The following is a 22,791-nucleotide window of genomic DNA, read 5'->3' as shown; positions in this document are numbered from 1 at the left end:
TTCTAGTTGCAACATACATTCCAGGGAGAACCAATGTGTTGGCAGACAGACTGAGCAGGTCCATTCTGGCTCCTCATGAGTGGTCCCTCAGTCAATCAGTAGTGAATATGATTTTCAGCCAGTGGAGCCAATGTCATTGCAGTCTTTGCCTCTCCTTTGAGCAACATGTGCAGTGAGTTCTTCTCTCTGATCCCCTCCTCAGAGGGAGTTACCAAGGGACGCACTAGTCTACGATTGCCCCCCAGGTCTTCTATATGCTTATTCCACTCTTCCTCAATTCCAAAATTTCTCCAGAAAGCAAGAAGGTCAAAGTGTTCAGTCATTGTCATTGCCCCCTTCTGGCCTCACTAAGTGTGTTTCCCCTTCCAATGTTCTCATCTCAAGCATCCTCCTTGGATTCTGGAGCCCAACTAGGACCTCCTGTCTCACCCATCAGAATTTTGGCATCCCTATCTCCACACCCTCAAACTGACTGCATGGTTTATCCAATTCCATTGATTGTTAGAAGTCCAGGCTCGCCTCCCCAGTCAAAAATATTGTCCTGGCCTCTCTGAAGTCTTCCACCAAGAAGGTTCACAAAAGTAAATGAAAGAGGTTTTCTGTATGGGCTAGCAGAGAGAACATTGACCCCTTTCCAGCATCTGTTCCTCACATTTTACTTTTCCTTAGTCGTTTATTTACTGAAGGCACTAGCTTTTGTACAGTCAAGCTATGACTTGCGGCAATTTCAAATCTTCATGCAGGACATGGACATGCCTCCTTAAAGCCTTTTGGAAAGGGTTTTTCCTCTTCCAGCTGCCTATCAAAGAACCTTGTCTGCCATGGGATCTCATGCTGGTTTTACAACCGCTAATGCAGAAGCCTTTTGAACCATCAGGGACTTGTGATTTAAAGTTTCTTTCCTGGAAGACTGTTCTGTTGGTAGTGTTGACATCAGCGGAAAGAGTCTGTGAATTACAGGCCTTGTCTTCGAAGCCCCCTTGTATCATTTTCCACAGACCGCATGCCGTTATGCCCAAGATTGCCACTGAAACTAACCTTAATCAGTCTAACTGCTGGTATTCTTTCCTAAGTTTACAAATAAGGGTGAATATATGTTACATCTTCTTGTTATTCCCTGATGGTTATGTTTTTATCTTCACAGAACGAAGCAGCATAGGAAATCTGACCAACTGTTATCCTACTTTCCTGCTCGTTTGGGTCGGGCAGTTAACAAAGTTACTTTGTCAAAAATGGATCTCTGACTGCATTTCATGGATTTATCGACAAGCAGATTTGTCTCTGCCCCAGCCACCCAAAGCTCAATCGACCAGATCTGTGGCTACATCCGCAGCCTTCTCTTTCAAATCTTCATTTGAGTATTTGTGCAGCAGCCACCTGGTCTACGATTCATACCTTTGTTACACATTACAAGTTAGACATTTCTAGAAACCAAGCAGCCTTTGGTTCAGTGGTGCTCTGTCATGTTCTTCCATAAGGGCCACTCAACAAAAATGTAGCTGGGGATTCTGACCCAGTAGTGAGGAAGAATGAAAGAGAGAACATCAGATTTAAAAGTTCTGTTCTTACCATAACTATGTGTTGTCTCCTTTCATTCTTCCTCACCCCACCTCCATCCCCCCTTCCTAAACTCTTGGCTAGGCTTGTAAGGGCCTCAGGGCCAATAGGCTAATAACTTCCTATGATCCTTTCTATGCTTCTGGAAGAATTCTAGAGGAAGTTAGAACCCATCAAGAAGGTTCACAAAAGTGAACCTCTGTAGGTAAGTAAATTTCCTAATTTTCTTTCCTCTCTGGACTAATTGTGAGATTTGTACACCTATAGTCCCTAAAAGTAGTTTTTTGTAGAGATGGTTATTTTGACTCAGCAAACTCGATCTGAGGACTTGGAGGAAGTGGTGAGGGATCATGGGTAAAGGGAGGAGCTATAGACTTGGATCCGAAGTCAAGGAGAAGAGCGGCCGAGTTGGAGCCAAGGGTCTGATCCTAAACCCAGTGGTGAGGAAGAATGAAAAAAGGCAACACAGATGCGTAGTTATGGTAAGAACATAACTTTTAATTTTCCCTATGTGCTCTGTCCTCTAATTCTATTAATTTTTTGAAATGTCTTATGTTAAGTTGTCTATCTCACCTTCATTCTTGCTGGTTGGGTTCGGAGCTGATCCTCTACTCCGACTCGGCTATCTTCTAAAGCTCGAGAGCTACATACTGGCTCGAGGCCTCCCCATATCCCATGATGCCTGACTCTAGAAACCCAGATCTCATTTGCCGCTTCTGCTGCGAGGTTGCTCTACTGGCTCAGGTCGTATAAATCTTTTATATTGTTTTTTTTTCTGTCATAAAACTAGTTAGTTTTAGAGTAGAAATTCTCGTTTAGATATATCCTTGGTATTGTAGTTGTTTTCGTATCTGAATCCTTGTCTTTTCCCCTCAGAAACTCGTTCTTATTTAGAGTTTCCCCTCCCCCTTTCTCTTTCCTTTTCCTCTTAAGGTTTTCCGTTTAAGTTAGAGGATAACCTTACCTCTAAAAGGTTTCCGTTTAAGTTAGAGGATAACCTTTTTTTCTCTCTCTCTCCTTTAAAAAAAAAATTCTTTATTACTGTTAGTTAGTTTAGCTATAGTTAATTATAGTTGTTGTGGTGTAGTTTGGTTCTGGTAACTGTAGTGCATTTTTGTTGTCTTTAGTTACCTTAACCCTTTGGTGTGTGTGTTTTTCTTCTTTCAGGATGTCCAAGGATCCTAAGCCGTCCGGATTCAAGAAGGTGTGACTCATGCTGTCAGAAGATGTCTCTGACAGATGGTCACACTTCTTGTGTTTATTGTCTCGGCGCCGTGCACCTGCAGGCTCTTGCTCGATTTGCCATGCATTCAGTCCAAGAGTCCTGCAGGAGCGCAAAAATAAGTTGATCCTAAGAGGTTTACTTAAACCTCAAGATTCACCGGTTAAGGCTCAGCCCGTGAAATCTTCCAGGGCACCTAAACCTTCAGCTCCCAGTTCAGAGCCGTTGTTGGGTGAATCTGTGCCTGCCATCTCGGCTCCGGCTGGAACCGATGCCCCTCCCTCCCAGTCGGCTCCGATACATTCTTTGGAGCCCTCAGAGTCGAAAAAGGTCTAGATCTCCTTCTCTGGAGTCGATACGCTCGGCTCCAAGATCACCTCTGCTCCAATTGGAGCGTAGTCATCTCTCATCCCACTCTTCTCAGTCCTCAAGACTTTCGGACCATGACTTGGAAAGAGTGGTCAGTAGACTGTTAAAATCGCAGGCCCTTGCTAAAATGTTGTCCAGCCCCCCTCATCAAGGGTTGGCTCCGTCCACGTCTGCAGATATTCCTCCTCCTCCGACTCACCCTTTGAGCTCGGAGCCGGAGTTCATTGGGGTTCGAGTCGTGGAACCGTCGGCTCCGATACCTTCCCCTTAGGTTCCTTCGTCGGCTCCGTTCAGTTCCATGGTTCCATCCCTGGAGGGATCTGGACGCCAGGACTCCCTTGTCTGCTCCGAGGAGGCGAGTGGCATCGGACCCTTGTCAGACCCCGCTCTCCCCCTCGGTGCTTCGGCTCAGGTGAGCTCGGCTCCCACATCAGCCTTGGAGCCGTCCCCCTCGGTGCGGAGAGGGATTCTGATTTCTTCCAAACGGACCCCCTCTCTGCGTTCCGGTAGGGATGCCTTCGAGGTGAGGAGTGTACTGGCCCCTGAGTCAGTCCCACAACAAACCCCATCGGCTCCTCCCCCTATGGTGCCTGCGGCAGTCTCTCTCTCTTCCAGACCCCAAGCGTGGGGATCCAGCGCCCCAGGACACCCCTTTGGGTGTATCTTCCTCTTCCGAGGCCTCCCCTGATCATTTAGAGGAGCCACCTCGTAAGAGGAAATGCAAGAGGAAGCATGTTGACTCCCCTGAGTCTGTCACATCAGATATCGACTTAGATGATTCGGAAGGGTCCCCCGAGATCCCCCTCTGAAGATGTCTCCTTCTCAGACATCCTTGAGATGCTTAGGCAGAGGGGGTACTGGACTGTCCTAAGCCCTTCCCGAGTCTGTATTCCTGGACGTGTTTGGATCCCGACTTTCCACCTCCTGGGTGTCTCCGCCTTTTGACCCACTGATGTCTGTGGTGGCTCGGAAGGCGTGGTCAGCTCCAGACAGTGGAACTGACCCCAAGAAGGCCAGCTAAATTCATTACTGCACCAGAGGACAAGCAATTTTTGACCAAAGGGGTCCCCATTGATGCCATGGTGGTAGTGGCGTCCACAAAGAAGGAGTTGGCTGAAACTTCTTCATCTCTTCTTCCCCCTAATAAGGAGTCTAGGATGATGGACAGATATGGGAAGCGGATGTTTTCTACAGCGACTTTTTCCATGAAGTCTCTGAATTACTTGTGCCACTTTACCCGTCTACAGAGGGATCTTCTTAAAGAGCTTGGAGATACCCTCCAAGATCCATCAGCTGAGGGGGCCCAGGCCAAGGTTGCCTCCCAGCTGGCGACTCTTAATTCAGTGGTGAATTCCTCCATGAGGCATAATTTCTTATGCAGCCGATGGGGCGAGTAGAGCCTCAGGCACAGGCGTCGCTCTAAGGAGACACACTTGGATGCGGCTTTGTAACTTTGCGGAACCTTTCAGAGCGTCTTTCACCAACACCCCCTTTGATGGTTCCTCTCTCTTTGGATCTCGGGTGAAGGACACCCTTACCGGGTGTGAGCAAGAAGGCAGGACTCTCTGCTGTAGGAGTCCGTTTTTCCACTCCTTCCAGACCATATCCCAAGGGTCAGAAGAGTGGAAAGATGTGGTTCTGGAAATCCCAGGGAGCCTTGCCGGACACGGGTGGTGAGTTTCCCTCCAGGGGCAGAGGAGGGAACAATAACAGACGCTGCCCTCGTGGCAGAGGGGGGTCCGCAAAACCAAGGCAGCAGAGAATCTTTCTCTTGACAAGCCCTTCCAGCATCCCTGAAGGGTTTGCCCAGCTGATAACCTCCGGAGGCAGTCGGGGAAAGATTATTGCTGTACCCAAAAGCCTGGGAAGACATAACACAAGACAAATGGGTACAGTCCGTTATATCCGGAGGCTACAGAATTCCCTTTGTTCGCGCTCCTTTCTTGTCGAACAAGTCCCTTCCAGATGTTCCACCCAATCTGAGGGATCAGGCAGTTCAGGAAGTTTCAAAACTGCTAAGAAAAAGGGCCATCTAGCAAGTCCCAGCAGACCAGCAAGGATCCGGAATTTACTCAAGGTTCTTTTTGGTACCAAAAAAGACAGGGGACTGGAGACCCATTTTGGATCTCGGCAGACTAAACAGGTCTGTACAAAGAACAAAGTTTCTGATGGTCACGCTACAGTCCATTTTACCCTTCGTGGGTCAGGACAATTGGATGTGCTCAATAGATCTTCAGGATGTGCACTACCACATCAAAATGGACAGGCGCTCCAGAAGATTCCTGCACTTCCAGCTGGGAGCCAGCCATTATCAGTTCAGAGCTCTGCCCTTTGGTCTCACCACAGCCCCCAGGGTGTTCACCAAATGTATGGCAGTAGTTACCGCTCACCTGAGACGGCAAGGATTCCAGGTGTTCCTGTATCTAGACGACTGGCTCCTCGCTGCTTCCACCAGGCATCACCTTCTGCAAGCCAGAGACTATACTATACAGACGTGCTGCGGACTAGGTATCACTGTAAATTTTGAAAAATCTGCTTTGTCACCTTGTCAGTCTATCACCTTTATAGGCGCAAACTTAAATACAAAAGACAGGTCAGCCAGCCTTCCACCAGACAGGGTTAGTCATTCGGCGGCATGTCCAGGTCTTGTTAGAATGCAAGAGAATTCAAGCCAGGTTCGCCCTCCAAACCCTGGGTCTCATGGCAGCAGCAATTATACTCGTCCCTCTGGCACGTTTTCACATGAGGATCCTCCACTGGCTTCTTTTCACCCAATGGTCCTTCCAGCAGCTTCCCATGTCTCACATGATTATCATCACAGAAGCATGCAAAAAGCACTTGTGTGGTGGATGGTCTCCTCATCAGTGCCCCTGGGCAGACCATTTGTACTTCCCCCTCCAGTTGCTACGGTGACCACGGATGCCTCCCTGATCGGGTGGGGGAGGCATTATCAGGGCAGAACAGTCCAGGTTACCTGGCAACCTCGAGTACCATCTGCACATAAACGTCTTGGTGATGAGGGCCGTGCTTTTAGCGTTGCAAGCTCTTTAGGACACTCTTCCTACCGGGACAATTGCAATTCAATCGGACAATATATCAGTCTTGTGGTACATCAATAAGCAGGACGGAACCAGGTCCTACCCCCTATGTCGAGAAGCACTCAGACTCTGGCAGTGGGCGATCTCTTCCTAACGGTTTCGGACCGCAACGCATATCCCTGGGAAATCCAACGTCATAGCAAACAGGCTGAGCAGAGCTATTCTCATGCTTCACGAGTGGTCTCTGAGTCAAGTAGTAGTGGACCAAATCTTCCGCAAATGGGGGCAACCTTGCTGCAACCTCTTTGCCACCCCTTCAACAGCAAGTGCAGCAAGTTCTCTCCTTCCACATCCAGAGCATTCCCCCAGAGACGCTCTAGTCCATGATTGGCCTCGGGGACTTCTGTATGCATTCCCCCCTTTTCCCCTAATTCCCAAGCTGATACAGAAAGCTACCGTATTGGGTTGCAGAATGATTTTCATTGCCCCGTACTGGCCTTGACAAATATGGTTTCCGTTCCTTCATTACCTTATCAAGCAGCCTTGGACTCTGGACCCAGCTCCAGACCTCCTGATCCATCAGTCGGGCGGGCTGCATCATTCCCTACAATCTCTCAAGCTCACGGCTTGAATGCTCCACTTCCAACCCTAGCCAGGCTTCCTGATATCTCCCAATTGGTGCGTGAAATCATTTTATTATCGCACAAGTCTACAACTAGAAAAACTTACGCTAGTAAGTGGAAACGTTTTTCTTCCTGGGCAGAGGCTAAGAATATAGACCCCTTTTCAGCCCCTGTTCACCACATCCTGGAATTTCTTGCAGAGCTCTTTCATACCAGGTCTGCTTCCGCTACAGTTAGAGTGCAGTTAGCCGCAATTTCAATTTTTTACATTGGCCTTTCAGAAAGTAGTATAATGTCTCGTAAGCTTTGTAAGGCCTTCCTCAAAGGAACCACTCTGCTCAGCCCCCCCGGTTAGAGGTCCCCCACCCCCGTGGGATCTGAATTTGATTCTAGCCTCTCTAATTTTGCCCCTCTTCGAACCTGCAGCTTCCTGTTCTTTGAAGTTTTTATCTTGGAAAACACTTTTTCTGGTAGCAGTTACTTCAGCGAGAAGAGTTCCTGAACTGCAGGCTCTTTGTATCCGTCCCCCGTACCTAGTGTTCCACAAAACATGGTTGCTCTTAGGACTAATCCTTCCTTCCTTCCTTCCTAAGGTCTGTTCTGAGAATAACTTGAATCAGTACATTGACCTTCCTGTGTTTTTTCCCAACCATTCCAACAGGGGAGAATATAAGTTACATCATTTAGATGTTCACAGGCAACTGTGCTTTTATTTGCATAGGACTAAGGACTTCAGAAAATCGGATCAGCTTTTCATCTCTTATGCAGAGGGCAAACAAGGCCTACCAGTATCAAAAATAACTTTATCTAGGTGGTTGACTTCTATCATCACCTTTGTCTATCAGCTGAGAAATAAAGAATTGCCTGTTAAACCAAAAGGCCACTCCACCAGAGCATTAGCCACTTCTGTTGGGTTTCAGGCTAGGTTGCCCATGGAATCTATTTGTGCAGCGGCCTCGTGGGCAAACCCTCATACTTTCATCTCGCATTATAAGTTGGACGTGGTTTCCAGGAGCAGAGCTGATTTTGGTTCCACTGTTCTGAAGAGTCTGTTCCACTGAGCCACCCAGGATATTAGGTGCTAGGGACGCTGTCCCAACCAGCAAGAATGAAGGCGAGATAGACAACTTAACATAAAGAAGTTATGTACCTACCATAACGTTCCGTGTTAGTTGTCTCCTCTTGCCTTCTTTCTTGCGTCCCACCCTCTATCCCCCTATCCTACTAGACCGAGAAGAGTTTCTCTATGGATTTACACTGGCTGAGCCTTCTCTGGCTATCCTACTCTACCTGGTAGTCTCTATAGTTGGGCTTATGTATGATAGGATAGGATTCCTTCCTTATTTTGTCTGCTGTTAGTCTTACCAAACGAGAGCTGGGTTTCTAGCGCCAGGCATCATGGGATATGGGGAAGCCTCGAGCCAGTATGTAGCTCTCGAGCTTTAGAAGATGGCCGATGAACCCAACCAGCAAGAAGGAAGGTGAGAGGAAACAACTAACATGGAACGTTATGGTAGGTACATAACTTCTTTTTCTTGTGCAGTCTCATATCCAGCCAGCTTTTTCATTTCGACATCTGAGTTTTGCAGTTTCATCACCTTATCGGAGTACCTGTTTAAAGCTTCTTCCATCTTTTCAGCCTTTTATTATTTGAATTGATATACACCATCAGTGTTTCATTTATTTTAGTCAGGTCTGTGTGCAGTTACCTTGTACTTTTTTCCAGGTTACTGGAAGTCGTGTCTGGAGCTTGTACTGCTTTTGACTGTACAGCTACAGTACTTTTCATGGTCCGTGTTTTCTCATCACCTTTTATAGCTGATTTTCCTTGAGGTCCTCTGTATTTTTTCCTGTCATCCAGACAGTGCACTTTCTAATCAGTTACTAAAATTTACCCGGAAATCTAGGCCCACTGGCTTTCTCTGCTAAGTTTCTGTTTTGCACACTGGGAAGCTAGAATTAAGCTATTACTAAAGTGTGCAGCCATCTTGGAAGTCCCAAGCAGAGCTGCCTTTGTTTCAGCATTTCTCCGGAATATTCTTCCATGAGGGCCACCCAAGATTTACATAGCTGAGGATTCTGTCCCATAAGTTGAAGAATGAAAGGGACAACATCAGATATTAAAGTTCTGTACTCTCCATAACTAGCCATCTGTGTTCTCCATTTTCATTCTTCCTCAGCTCCTCTTCTGCCTTCCCCCTTCCTGTCATTTTCTTGAGTGACCTGATAGATTTTTTTTGGAATGTATAGTTCCTGGTTTGTGCCCTACCGTAATTTTCTATTCTCCTTTTCTATTCTACACTGAACTCTCTGTGGCAGCAACCTCGATCTGAGGTATTTGGGATGGACTAGGGCATTGTAGGTAGATGGAGGAGCTAGAGAGTTGATCCGAAGTCTGTAGAATGTGGCTGAGTCTGATCAGCCGATCGGATCCATAAACTGTACATTGAGGAAGAATGAAAATGGACAACACAGATTCCTAGCTATAGTGAGTACATAACTTTAATATATTTTCTGCAGCATTGTATTACTTGGTACTGGTCTGGGCCATGGTTGAAAAAGTTCCATTGTACCAAGTGACACGAACTGGTTAGCCGATGTAATAAAGTAATAAATGTATACCATGGTTTTTCAGCTTTGCTTTTACAATAACATTGTACTTCATATTTTTTTCTTAGTGTATTTTACCCTCTTTCCTCAGAAACAATTTCAGTCCTGTAGTCTTTTTTGCTGTTGTGATAGAAGGGGAAGACATTGGGGGGAGAAGTAGTGATAAATTGCACTGCATGTGGGAGGACTGTATACCCTATCTTGCTACATTTTAAATGTGCATTGTTTGTCTCTGTGCTTGTAATCAGAGGCATTAACAGCGTTTCAGAGGTAGAATTGCGTTGAACAAAAATAGCTGGTTATGATGTTTTGTCTCTTACTTTCCTTAACGTTTTACTCATTCTCTGTTTTTCCTACATCTTTCCAAATGTGCTTTTTGCAGCTGAGGAGGATGAAGACAAGGAGGATGACTTTCGTGCCCCTCTGTACAAGAATGTGGAAATAAAAGGGATTCAGGTCCGTATGAAGTGGTGTTCTACATGCCGCTTCTACCGGCCACCACGCTGCTCCCATTGTAGTGTCTGTGATAACTGTGTGGAGGTAAGAAAGTTAAAGTTTAGTTTTAATTTAAATGTTGTTTTTCCACGTGTTTTTTCCAGCTTTATATTTAAACTGTTATCAAAGAAAAAGATGGCTTCTGAAGTGAGTGCAGATAGTAACATCTCTTTCCTGCTTCTGCCGTCACCATCCCTGGCTTTTAAGGGGCTTACAAACAGTCAGTCATCAGGTATACTCTGCTGTTCACAGTGTTAAATCTCCTTGGAGGCATTATAGGAAAGTGCTCATGTTTTATGTCCCAGAAAGTCTAGGTGCAAGTCACTTAGGCCTCTGGAGTGTTCATATAATCATCAGGTACTGAAACAGACCTGTTTCTAGTTTAAACTCTGAAAGGTTGCATGTTTTAAAAGCATGTTGTTTAAGTGGATGTGTGCGATGTCTCCTATAGATTGGGAAGTGATCACTGAGACAGTCAGATGTTGTACCTATGTTAGTGTATTTGCTAGGGTCTGATACTAGGTTTCAGCCTAATAGGGAGATGTCTTGCTGTAAATGTATAGGGCTATCAATTAGTTGTGTAAAACCAAATAAGTTCATGCTTGATGTAGGGGAGTTAGTTTGTCCAGCCAGTTGATGTTCACATTACTTAGTACTGTTTTTCTTGTGGAATTGTTATGGATATTCAGTGTAGGATTTTTTTTAGTGTAGCTGTATCATCACTGTAAAGAACAGTAATACACATTTGTTTATAATTGTTTAATTTCAGGAAAGTAATAAGTTCTGCTGAATAGATTTTGTTATTAGGTTTGTTGTAAGGGGAATTGTGATAGTTTTTGGGAAATGAAGCAACACCAGCACCTTTCCTCTTTATACAGTCAGTATGCATGATATTCGAGCCAGGAGGTATAATTTCAGAGTTGTTTATGCTGGGTTTGTCAAGTTTGTTACAGTGAGGATGGCAGGCTTATGTTGGGTAATCCAGTCATGTAGCTCAGCAGATGTTAAGTTGTCCCATCTCGCCTTCGTTCTTGCTCTTTGGGGCTCCAACTTGGCCTACTTCTATAGCTCAAGAGCTATTTACTGGCTCGAGGCTAACCCTTATCCCAGAATGCCCAGCGTCAGCTACCCAGATCTCGTTTGCTGCTTCAGCTGCGAGGTTGCTTCGTTACTGGCTCAGGCTTAGTATAGTTTTTTTCTATGATAATAATTGATTATTCTTAAATTTAGCAAGCTTTTTGTCTAGATATAGTACTTTATCCCTTATCGCCTTTCTTGTGTATGTTGTAGCTTTGCTGGCTGTCACTACATATCTCGCAGGCCTTCTGTTTCCCCTGAATTTGTTTAAATTAGAGAGCCCCCCCCCCCTTAGGACAGCCGTTAAATTAGAGGCTCTCCTTTCTGTTCCTTAACTGTAAAAAAAATAAAAAAAAATTAAAAAAAAACGTTTTTAGTATGGTAGTAACATGTCTAAAGAGGCCAAAGTTTCTGGCTTCAAAAAGTGTGACTCATGCTGTCAGAAAATGTCTGACAGATGGGCACACTAGCTTACTCAAGATTCTTTTTAGTTCCAAAAAAGGCAGGGGACTGGAGACCAATACTGGATCTCAGCAGACTGAACAAATCTGTACAAAAAGAAAAGTTCCGGATTGTAACACTGTAGTCCATTTTCCCCTTTCTGGGTCAGGACAACTGGATGTGCTCCAAAGATCTTCAGGATGCATACTACCATATCAAAATGGACAAACGCTCCAGGAGATTTCTTCGCTTCCGGGTAGGGGCCAGTCATTATCAGTTCAGAGCTCTGCCCTTTGGTCTCACCACAGCCCCCAGGGTGTTCACCAAATGTATGGCAGTAGTCGCAGCTCACCTGAAATGTCAAGGATTCCAGGTGTTTCCCTATCTAGACGACTGGCTCCTAACTGCTACCACCTGGCATCAACTCTTAGAGGCACGGGATTATACAATATCAACTTACATCCAACTAGGCATTACAGTAAATTTCGAAAAATCTGCCTTGTTGCTCTGTCAGTCTGTTACATATATAGGAGCAGAATTAAACACAAAACAGATGTTTGCAAGGTTACCTCAGAAAAGAGTTTTCTCTGTTCGTCAACAAGTGTCATTTCTAATGTAGAGCAGAAAGGTCCAAGTCAGATATGTCCTGCAAGTTCTAGACTCCATGGCAGCTGCCATTCTTCTTGTACCATTAGCTCGTTACCACATGTCCTTCAGTGGCTTCTCTTCACGCAGTGGTCCTTCCAGGAACTGCCTATGTCTCGCATGATCCTGATTACAGAAACATGCAAAAGACACCTCTCTTGGTGGATGGTCTCCCCACTGGTGACTCAGAGCAGACCTTTCATTCAACCCCCTTCGGTAACAACAGTGACCATGGACACCTCCCTGATAGGGTGGGTGGGGGCATTATGTAGACAGGACAGTCCAAGGCATGTAGCAACCTCAGGAGTACCATCTGCATATCAATGTCCTAGAGGTGAGAGCGGTGCTCCTAGCGTTGCAAGCTCTTCAAGACTCTCTTCCTTCCGGGACTATTGTGATTCAAACAGACAACATGTCAGTTGTTTGGTACATCAACAAGCAGGGCGGGACCAGGTCCTACCCCTTGTGTTGAGAAGCCCTCAGGCTATGGCAATGGGTGATTTCCTCCCAACATTTTCTGACAGCAATGCACATCCCTGGGAAATCCAACGTAATAGCGGACAGGCTCATCAGGGCTATCCTCATGCCTCACGAGTAGTCTGTGAATCAGGAAGTTGCAGACCTTATCTTCCGCAAATGGGGCCAGCTTTGCTGCGATCTATTTGCCACCCCCCTCAACAACAAATGCAGCAGTTGCTTCTCCCTGCTTCCTCCTGCAGGTCAAACTCCCAGGGACGCTCTAGTCCACGATTAGCCTCAGGGACTCCTTTATGCATTACCCCCTTTTCCCCTAATTCCAAGACTCGTACAGAAAGCAAACGCATTGGGATGCAAAATGATCCTCATGGCCCCCTATTGGCCTTGACAGATATGGTTTCCGTTCCTGCACCTTCACCTTCTAGACCAGCCTTGGATTCTGGACCCAGTGCCAGGTCTGTTGATTCATCAGTCAGGCAGGATTACACCAGTCCCTTCAGACTATCAAGCTCACAGCTTGGTTTCTCCACTTCCTACCTTAGCCAGGCTTCCAAGTATCTCCCCAGCAGTTTGCAATATTATTGTGTCCTCCCATAAGTCAACTGCAAGAAAGACATGCTAGCAAATGGAAAAGATTTTCTTACTGGGCAGAATCTAGAAAGTTAGACCCCCTTTTCAGCCCCATTCCATCAAATTTCTAGAATTTCTAGCAGAGCTTTTCCAGTGGGGTGCGGCTGCTGCTAACATCTGGGTACAGATGGCAGCCATATCTAATTTTCATATTGGAATTCTTAATTCTAGCATAATGTCTCATAAGCTCTGCAAAGCCTTCATGAGAGGAACCTCTCTTCATAGACCCCCCAGTCAGGGATCCACCTCCTCCTTGGGATCTCAATTTAGTTTTGACTTCTTTGACTCTGCCTCCATTTGAACCAGCAGCTTCATGTCCCTTAAAATTTCTTTCTTGGAAAACTTTTTCTGGTTGCTATTACCTCAGCTAGACGTGTTTCAGAACTCCAAGCACTCTGTGTTCGTCCTCCATATATGGTGTTTCACAAAGATCTAGTTTCTCTGAGAACCAACCCATCCTTCATACCAAAAGTCTGTTCAGAAAACAATTTAAATCAATCCATCAGTCTCCCCGTCTTCTTTCCCAATTATAGCAACAAGGCAGAATACGATCTTCACCAACTGGATGTGCACAGACAATTACATTTATACCTCCATAGGACCAAAGAGCTAAGAAAGTCAGACCAATTATTTCTCTCCTATGCTCACAATAAGCAAGGCATTCCAGTTTCTAAGGTGACCTTATCCAAATGGTTATCTGATACCATTGCTTTTGTCAGTTAAGGCATAAACATCTACCAGCAAAACAGAAAGGTCATTCTACTGGAGCATTAGCCACGTCTGTAGCCTTTCATTCCAAATTGCCCATAGACTCAATTTGTGCAGCTGCCACTTGGGCAAACCCTCATACCTTTATCTCTCATTACAAAGTGGATGTGGTCTCCTGGAGCAGGGCTTCCTTTGGTTCCACTGTTCTGAAGAGTCTGTTCCAATGAGCCACCCGGGGTCTTTAGGTGCTAGGGACGCTGTCCCAAACAGCAAGAATGAAGGCGATATGGGACAACTTAACATAAAGAAGTTATGTATCTACCATAACGTTCCATGTTAGTTGTCCTTCATCTCGCCTTCCTTCCTTGCGTCCCCCCCTCCTTCCCCCTTCCTATAGGATTGAGAGGAGTTCACTATGGTTTCACTGGCTGATTTCCTTTTTCTTTTTCTTGGTTCACATGCCAGGTAATTTTATGACAATTTACTCTGATCTGTTATTTTGGTAAATCAGTTTTAGGTTCCTGGTTACTTTATATGTCTAGTGTGCTATCACAAATGAGATCTGGGTAGCTGACGCTGGGCATTCTGGGATAAGGGTTAGCCTTGAACCAGTAAATAGCTCTCGAGCTATAGAAGTAGGCAGAGTCGGAGCCGAGGATTGGCTCCGAACCCAAACGGCAAGAAGGGAAGGCGAGATGGAGAGATGAAGGACAACTTAGATGGAACGTTATGGTAGGTATATAACTTTTTTCTTCGTGTTTCACTGTTCCAGTCATCACCTGTGGGTTATCCCTGCTGTTGTAGCCCTCGGCTGGTCCAAATACCAGAGTCAGTGTTTTTCTGCTTCTGCTGCTGTTGCTTGCTGCCTGATGTCAGATAGTCGGTGCTATAAAGGAAGGCAGTCAACGCCATTACATCAGTCTTGCTGTGGAGCCCATAGCAGAAGCAGTTTGCAAGTGTTCCGATTGGTCGCTACCAGAGTTTGAATTACAGCTGAAAACGTCAAAAACTAAGTACCCCGTTGGGGATCCTTTTATCGTGCACTAACCGATGTTCGAAAAAGTTAATTGTCTCCCCTGTGGAAAGCAAATAACACACCGAGACATCCATTCATACTGTATCACTTGTTTAGGCTCAGACCGCGATGTCCCCTGCTGCTGGATGTTCATCGTGCATACAGCTGCAGTAATCACAGATGGGTTCTCTGCCGTCAGGCGGTCCCTCGGTCGGCCGAATTCCAAAGTCTAGGTCCGGCGTCTGTTGTTGTCTCTTTCTTTCCTGACATCAGTGAGGCAGGGGTATATAAGACACAGCCGACGCCATTTTCTTCAGTCTTTTTTGCTGCGCGGTGCCCGAAGCAGAAGCAGTTCGCAAGTGCCGGTCGGCCAGCTCCTGAATTTACGAAAAATTGGAAACCGAAGTCTTCATTAAAGCTAAGTACCCGTTGAAACTTTTCTTGCCTCAGACCGATGTCAGAAAAAGTTAACAATTGTATTTCTTGTGGGAAGCAAATACCGCATAAGGATTTCCATTCCCTTTGCATACCTTGTTTAGGCCCAGACCACGACGTCTCGGGCTGTCGCTTTTGCGCTACTTTCAATAAACGCACTATTAAGCGGCCGGGCGGAGTTCGGCCAACACTTTTTTGGTATAGCCTTTGATTATAAAATGTCGTCAGAGACTCCGACTACCGTTTTGACCAAAAAACGCAAGGACAAGGACCGACACGCGAGGTCCACGGTCCCCACCAACACCACGCCAAAACCGGCTACACGTGGTCCGGTTCTCAGCGAGACGTCTATGCAGTCCCTGACTAACGACGACACTTCTTTGGCGGTGTCTTCTGTAACAGAGACCGCAGGTTCCTCGGCCCAGATCCAGACTACAACCACTGAAGCCACTGTGAGCATTGAGCCTCCTAATGTGGACAGGTCCACTTCCACCCATGGTGTCTTTAGACCTTCATCTTCCTTTTCCATTAAGGCCTTTACTAAGTCCAAATCAGCCATGCATCCCAAGAGGCCTGTTGCACAGGGCCCATCTCCAGGCCCCATGCCTAAAAAGCAGATGCTTAAAATGGCTGAAGATTTAATTACTCTTATCAGGGGTTCCCAACCCCCTCCAGACAAGAGGCCCAGAGTGGAGGAAGATTCTCCCTCTTCTGATCAGGGCTCCATTTTTTCAGAACATTCTGATGTTGAGGAACACTTACTCCCCATTTGAAGACTCTGATGCAGAGCAGTCCATTCCTTCTGTATCTCCTCCTGAGGATTTTTCTTTTGGGGAAACCTTGCACACCTTGAGGGAACACTTCCATTGGGAAGGCCGAGACTTTTCTGATTCCAAGAAAAGACTTATGGAATTTCTTTTGTTACCTCAACACAGACCTCTGGCTATGCCTCCTGTCTTGGACGTACTTGATGTTTATTCGGAGGCTTGCCTTAATCCGGATTCCCTGCCTCCTGCCCCAGTCAAGCCTGATAGGTACTACAGAGTTCCTAACTCTCACCAATTTCTTTACAAAAGCCATAATGCTGACCCTGGAACCATTTCTCAAGTCCCCAAGGGAATGAAGGCCTCTACTGCTAAGAATCCACTACCTTCAGAAAGAGAGTCAAGATCCTTAGAAAGGTGGGGAAAAAAGGTATATACCTCGGCCACCCTTGCTATGAGGGCCTTAAATTGTCAGTTTCATATGCTTAAATATCAGCAGTTTCTGTTATCACAATTAAGAAATAAAATGTCTCAACCTGAACAACCAGATTTGAAGGAGTTGCAGGATATGATGCATAGTGCAGAACAAGTGGGTGTAAACACTTTACAATGTGGCTATGATGCCCTAGAGGCGTCAAGTAGAGCTGCTGTTACAGGATCAGTCATTCGTAGACATGCATGGCTTAGGGAACAAATCTTGCCTGATCATGTGAAAGCTAAACTACTAGATGCTCCTTTACAAAAGGATGTGCTATTTGGTACTAATGCTGAGGAGATGCTACGGAAAATGGAAGAAAAAGCCAAATCTATGCAAACAGTCAAAGCTTTTCTACAGGTTCAACCACCATGTTTTAGCAGAAATTGGCCTTCTAAAAACTGGTCCTTTCCAGCCACGGACAAGCCCCAAAGAGGTGGATAGAGGCGCACAAGGGGCAGAGGGCAATCACAAGGATCATATAGAGGCAGACAATGGCAAACTCCAGCACCAAGAGGTGGCGAAGACAGTGCACAACAATACAGGAAACAAGCCCAATGACTTCCTCCTTTCCATGCCAAGCAAGTATCAGCTGGCAGTACCCTTGGGAGGAAAGCTGGCATTATTTACAAGAAATTGGCATATTGTCACAACAGACAAATGGATCCTGGACGTTATAAACAGAGGCTACAGATTTAATTTTCACACTCTCCCAAAAATGACAGGCATGCCAAACCTGCCACACAATCAAAGGGCAGAGGCACAACTACAAATTTCAAAGCTCATAGACATGAAAGCTATTCAAGAGGTACCTACTCACGAACAAGGTCAAGGTTTTTATTCCAGGCTATTTCTGGTACCAAGGAAAGGAACCGACTGGAGACCCATTTTGGACTTATCCATCCTAAACACATTCTTACTCGTTCCAAAATTCAAGATGCTCACATTACAACAGCTTCTTCCCATGCTGGGCAAGGAGTTTTGGCTGGTAACATTGGACCTCAAGGAGGCATACCTGCATGTCCCAATCAGACAAAGCTGCAGAAGATACCTCAGATTTCTTGCAGGTTCAATACACTCAATTATCTGCATTGCCCTTTGGCTTATCTACTGCGCCCAGAGTATTCACGAAATGCCTGGCACCAGTAATTGCCTACTGCAGACTTCAAGCGATACAAATTTACCCTTATTTTGACGACTGCCTGATCCAAGCGGACAGCAAGCACATACTTCTGGAACATCTGGCTTATGCAACACGGTTACTGAATTCTCTAGGATACACAATCAACAAAAAGAAATCCAAGCTAACACCATCTCAGAAAATAACTTTCCTGGGTGCCAACTTGGACACAAACACCCAGATGGCCTATCTTGCGCCAGAAAAACAGGGGCAACTAACTCAGTACTTCAAAACACTAGCAAATTGTACCAGGCTTACTGCAAGGAAAATCCTGCAGGCTTTGGGCTTCATGGCATCTTGCATTCTTTTAATCCCATGTGCAAAGTTGCATATGAGGAAACTTCAGTGGTACCTAAAAAACCTATGGTCTCAACACAGCCACAGTTTGGAAACAATAATACCAATAATTCCATGTTTGCAAAAGGAATTTCTATGGTGGGCCCAAGCATGTCAAACAAACACAGGTCTTCCATTCTGCAAGCCTCAAGCAAATCAAGTCATCACAACAGACGCCACAGATTATGCCTGGGGGGCGCACATGACAGACAGGTGCATTCAAGGCAAATGGTCCCAAAAGGAAAAGCACCTTCACATCAATCAAAAAGAAATGCTAGCAGTGATAAATGCAATTACAGCTTTCAAGGACCTCCTGCATCCAGGACAATTATTGATGAGAACAGAAAACACCACAGTAATGTGGTACATAAACAAGGAGGAACACATTCATACCCCCTGTGCAGACTAGCCATGACACTTTGGAACTTGGCTCTGGAATGGCAAATCGAACTTCAAGCACAGTACTTGCCAGGCTTGGAAAACACGCTGGCAGGCAATCTAAGCAGATATATGACAGGTCCACACGAATGGAAGTTGCATCCTCAAGTGTTTACAAAGATAATCCAAGCGTGGGCAAGGCCAGACATAGATCTCTTCGTCTCCCACAGGAATCATCAATTGGTAATGTGTTGTTCATGGACCTTTCATCCAAAGGCCTGGAGAGTGGACGCCCTTTCATTCAGTTGGACAGCATGGACAGTTTACGCTTTCCCACCTCTGCCTCTTCTGCCCAAGGTGCTCTTGAAAGCAAGAGCAGACAGGCCGAAGATGATACAGATTGCTCCAGACTGGCCAAGACAACACTGGTACCCACTACTCTGCCTCTTCTGCCCAAGGTGCTCTTGAAAGCAAGAGCAGACAGACCAAAGATGATACTGATTGCTCCAGACTGGCCAAGACAACACTGGTACCCACTACTGAGGAGCCTAACACATACTCCTCCCTGGCCCCTACCTCTAATGCCTCTTCTGCTGACTCAGCACAGCTGCAAAACTCTTCACAGTCAGCTGAAAACACTCAATCTCGCTGCATGGAAAATTCCTTAACACCACAACAGACTCTACTCCCCAAAGAGGTGCAGGATGTCATTTTGGAGGCCAGAGGGCCATCTACTAGAAAGGCTTACTCCGCAAAATGGAAACGGTTTTGCTCTTGGAATGAGAAAAAAGGCCAGGACCCTAAAAAAACTGAATTTGCCTCAGGTATTACAGTATCTAGCTGAGCTGCTGAACAGTGGACTTACATTTTCCTCCATAAAAATCCATGCCTCATCCATTTCTGCAGAATTCAACACGGATCCACCCTTATTCTCTCACCCACTCTTAAGACAGTTCCTCAGAGGGGCTAAGAATATAAGACCACCAAGGAAACGACCAATACCAGCCTGGGATCTTAATTACATTATAGAAAAATTAACATTGCCTCCCTTTGAACCAGCTGCTTCAACAGATTTGCAATACTTGTCCTGGAAAACAGCTGTCCTTCTGGCCATTACCTCAGCTCGTAGAGTATCGGAACTACAAGCCCTCATGGTTGTGCAGCCCTTTCTCATCTTCCATCAGGATAGGGTTTCCCTTCGAACCAACCCGTCATTTATGCCTAAAGTGGTATCCAGGGTAGTTTAAATCAAGCCATACACTTACCTACCTTTTACCCCAATCCTCAAAACAAAGGGGAAAGGCTCCTACACTCCTTAGACATCCATAGACAGCTACGTTATTATTTGGACAGAACAAAGCCTTTCAGGAAATCAGAACAACTCTGTGTCCTATGCTGTAGGAGCTCAAGGGAAGCCAGTTACCAAACAGACTATTTCAAAATGGATAGGCCACTGCGTACGGTTTTGTTACTCCTATCATGGAAAATCTGTCCCTACAGGCATCAGATCCCACTCAACCAGGGCCACAGCTACCTCTACAGCCTTCCTCAGAGGAGTTCCTACCAAAGATATTTTGGAGGCAGCCACTTGGAGATCTGTGCATACCTTCACAAAACACTACCACCTGCCTTTATATTCCAAAACTAGAGCAGGCTTTGCCACTGCTGTGTTGCAGGGCATTCTGGCTGATCCCAGTTCCACCTAGTGCCTACCGCCCTGTGCGTAGCTTTGGGATTCTACCCATCTGTGATTACTGCAGCTGTATGCACGATGAACATAGTACAGTTTTGTACCTACCATAAATGTAGATGTTCGAGTGCTAATACAGCTAGCTGCAGTACAGTTTTTCCTCCCTCCTTCCCCTCTTGGTAAAGGCCTAGGGCCTAACCCCTCTTCATACAACCTGATGGGGTTATCCTTCTATGGTATATTTGCTTGCAACTACTGATTTTTGATTATATTGCATTTCATGTATATAAATATAATTTATGTATTGCCTTCCTTCTGGGGGCACCTGACATCTGGGGCAAGAAAGACTGAAGAAAATGGCGTCGGCTGTGTCTTATATACCCCTGCCTCACTGACGTCAGGAAAGAAAGCGACAACAACCGACGCCGGACCTAGACTTTGGAATTCAGCCGACCGAGGGACCGCCTGACCGCAGAGAACCCATCTGTGATTACTGCAGCTGTATTAGCACTCTAACATCTACATTTATGGTAGGTACAAAACTGTACTTTCTTTGCCTTCTTTAATGCGAGAACTATTCATTGTAGGGCTCTTATTGTAGTCTGGTATTTTTGTCTTCCGATGTTCATCGTGCATACAGCTGCAGTCATAACAGATGGGTTCTCCTGCCATCAGGCGGGTCCTCGATCGGCCGAATTCCAAAGTCTAGGTCCGGCGTCGGTTGCCGTTGCTTCTTCCCTGACGTCAGTACGACAGGGGTATAAAAGAACCAGCCGATGCCATTTTCTTCAGTCTTTCTTGCCGCGCGGTACCCGAAGCAGAAGCAGTTCGCAAGTGCCGGTCGGCCAGCTCCTGAAATTACGAAAATTTTGCAACCGAAGTCTTCTTGAAAGCTAAGTACCCCGTTGGGGAAACTTTTCTTGCCTCAGACCGATGTCAGACAAAGTTAATAATTGTATTTCATGTGGGAAGCAAATACCGCATAAGGATTTCCATTCCCTCTGTATTCCTTGTTTAGGCCCAGACCACGACGTCTCGGTCTGTCGCTTTTGTGCTACGTTCAACAAGCGCACCATTAAGTGTCGGGCGGAGTTCGACCAGCATTATTTTGGCAAAACATTTAACTATATTATGTCGTCGGAAATTCCGACTCCAGTTTTGTCTAAAAAGCGCAAAATAAGGACCGACACACGAGGTCCGTGGCCTCTACCGACACCACACCAAAGCCGACTACACGTGGTCCGGTTCTCAGCGAGGCGCCTATGCAGCTCCTGACTACCGATGACACTTCATTGGCGGTGTCTCCTGTGCCCGAGGTCGCAGGCTCCTCGGCCCACACCCCGACTACAGATACCAAAGCCACTCCTGGAGGTGAATCTCAAACTGTGGACAGGTCTACCTCCTCTCAAGGTGTCTTCAGACCTTCCTCTTCTTTTTCCATCAAGGCTTTCACTAAGTCTAAAGCAGCCATGCATTCTAAGAGGCAAGCTACACAGGGCCCATCTCCAGGCCCCATGCCTAAAAAACAGATGCTTAAAATGGCTGAGGATTTAATTACTCTTATCAGGGGTTCTCAACCCCCCTCGGACAAAAGGCCCAGAGTGGAGGAAGAATCCCTCTCCTCTGATCAGTGCTCCATTATATCAGAGCACTCCGATGAACAGGAACATTCTTACTCCCCTTTTGAAGACTCCGATGCAGAGGAGTCCATTCCATCTGTATCCCCCCCAGAGGATTACTCATTTGGGGAAACTTTGCATACCTTAAGGGAACACTTCCACTGGAAGGCCAAGATTATTCAGATTCCAAGAAAAGGCTTAGGGAATTTCACTTGCTACCTCAGCACAGGCCTCTGGCTATACCTCCTGTCTTGGACAAACTAGATGATGTGTACTCAGAGGCCTGCCTTAACCCGGATTCTCTACCTCCAGCCCCAGTCAAGAATGACAGGTACTACAGGGTCCCTGACTCACACCAATTTCTATACAAAAGCCATGCTGCTGACCCAGAAACCATCTCACAGGGCCCCAAGGGAATTAAGGCCACCACTGCTAAAAATCCATTACCTTCCGAGAGAGATTCCAGATCCTTAGAAAGGTGGGGAAAAAAGGTATATACCTCGGCCACCTTAACCATGAGGGCATTAAACTGTCAGTTCCATATGCGAAAGTACCAACAGTTTTTGTTATCACAATTGAGAAGTAAAATGTCACAACCTGAACAAACCAGACTTGAAGGAGTTGCAGGATTTGATGCACAGTGCAGAACAAGTGGGTAAACATACCTTACAATGTGGTTTTGATGCTCTATAGGCCTCATGTAGAGCTGCGGTTACAGGATCAGTCATACGTAGACATGCCTGGCTCAAGGAACAAACCTTACCAGATCATGTCAAAGCTAAATTTCTAGATGCCCCTCTACAAAAGGATGTATTTGGTGCTAATGCTGAGGAGGTATTAAGGAAAATGGAGGAAAAGGGAAAAGGCCCCTTTAAATTTTAAAATTTTGCCCAACCCAAAAAATGGGGGGAAAAGGGTTTTCTACAAAAGGTAAACCAAACCCCATGGTTGGTAAAGAAAAAAATTGGCCCAAAATTGGGTTTTTTCCTTTCCAACCAAACGGAAAA

General features: G+C 45.9%; 1 protein-coding gene across 1 annotated transcript in view; it reads left to right on the top strand.

The window, feature by feature from the left end:
• The window catches only part of ZDHHC5 (zinc finger DHHC-type palmitoyltransferase 5), a 1,362,456-nt gene that overhangs the window by 324,129 nt on the left and 1,015,536 nt on the right, over nt 1-22,791 (top strand). The window contains 1 exon segment of the mRNA XM_044084108.1: nt 9,802-9,959. Within this exon segment, the coding sequence (XP_043940043.1) occupies nt 9,802-9,959 (158 nt within the window).

The sequence above is a fragment of the Protopterus annectens genome, chromosome 9.part0 (genome assembly GCF_019279795.1).
Source record: "Protopterus annectens isolate FY-2018-M chromosome 9.part0, PAN1.0, whole genome shotgun sequence".
Classification (NCBI taxonomy): Eukaryota; Metazoa; Chordata; order Ceratodontiformes; family Protopteridae; genus Protopterus; species Protopterus annectens.
This window is presented reverse-complemented; position numbering and strand designations above follow the sequence as displayed.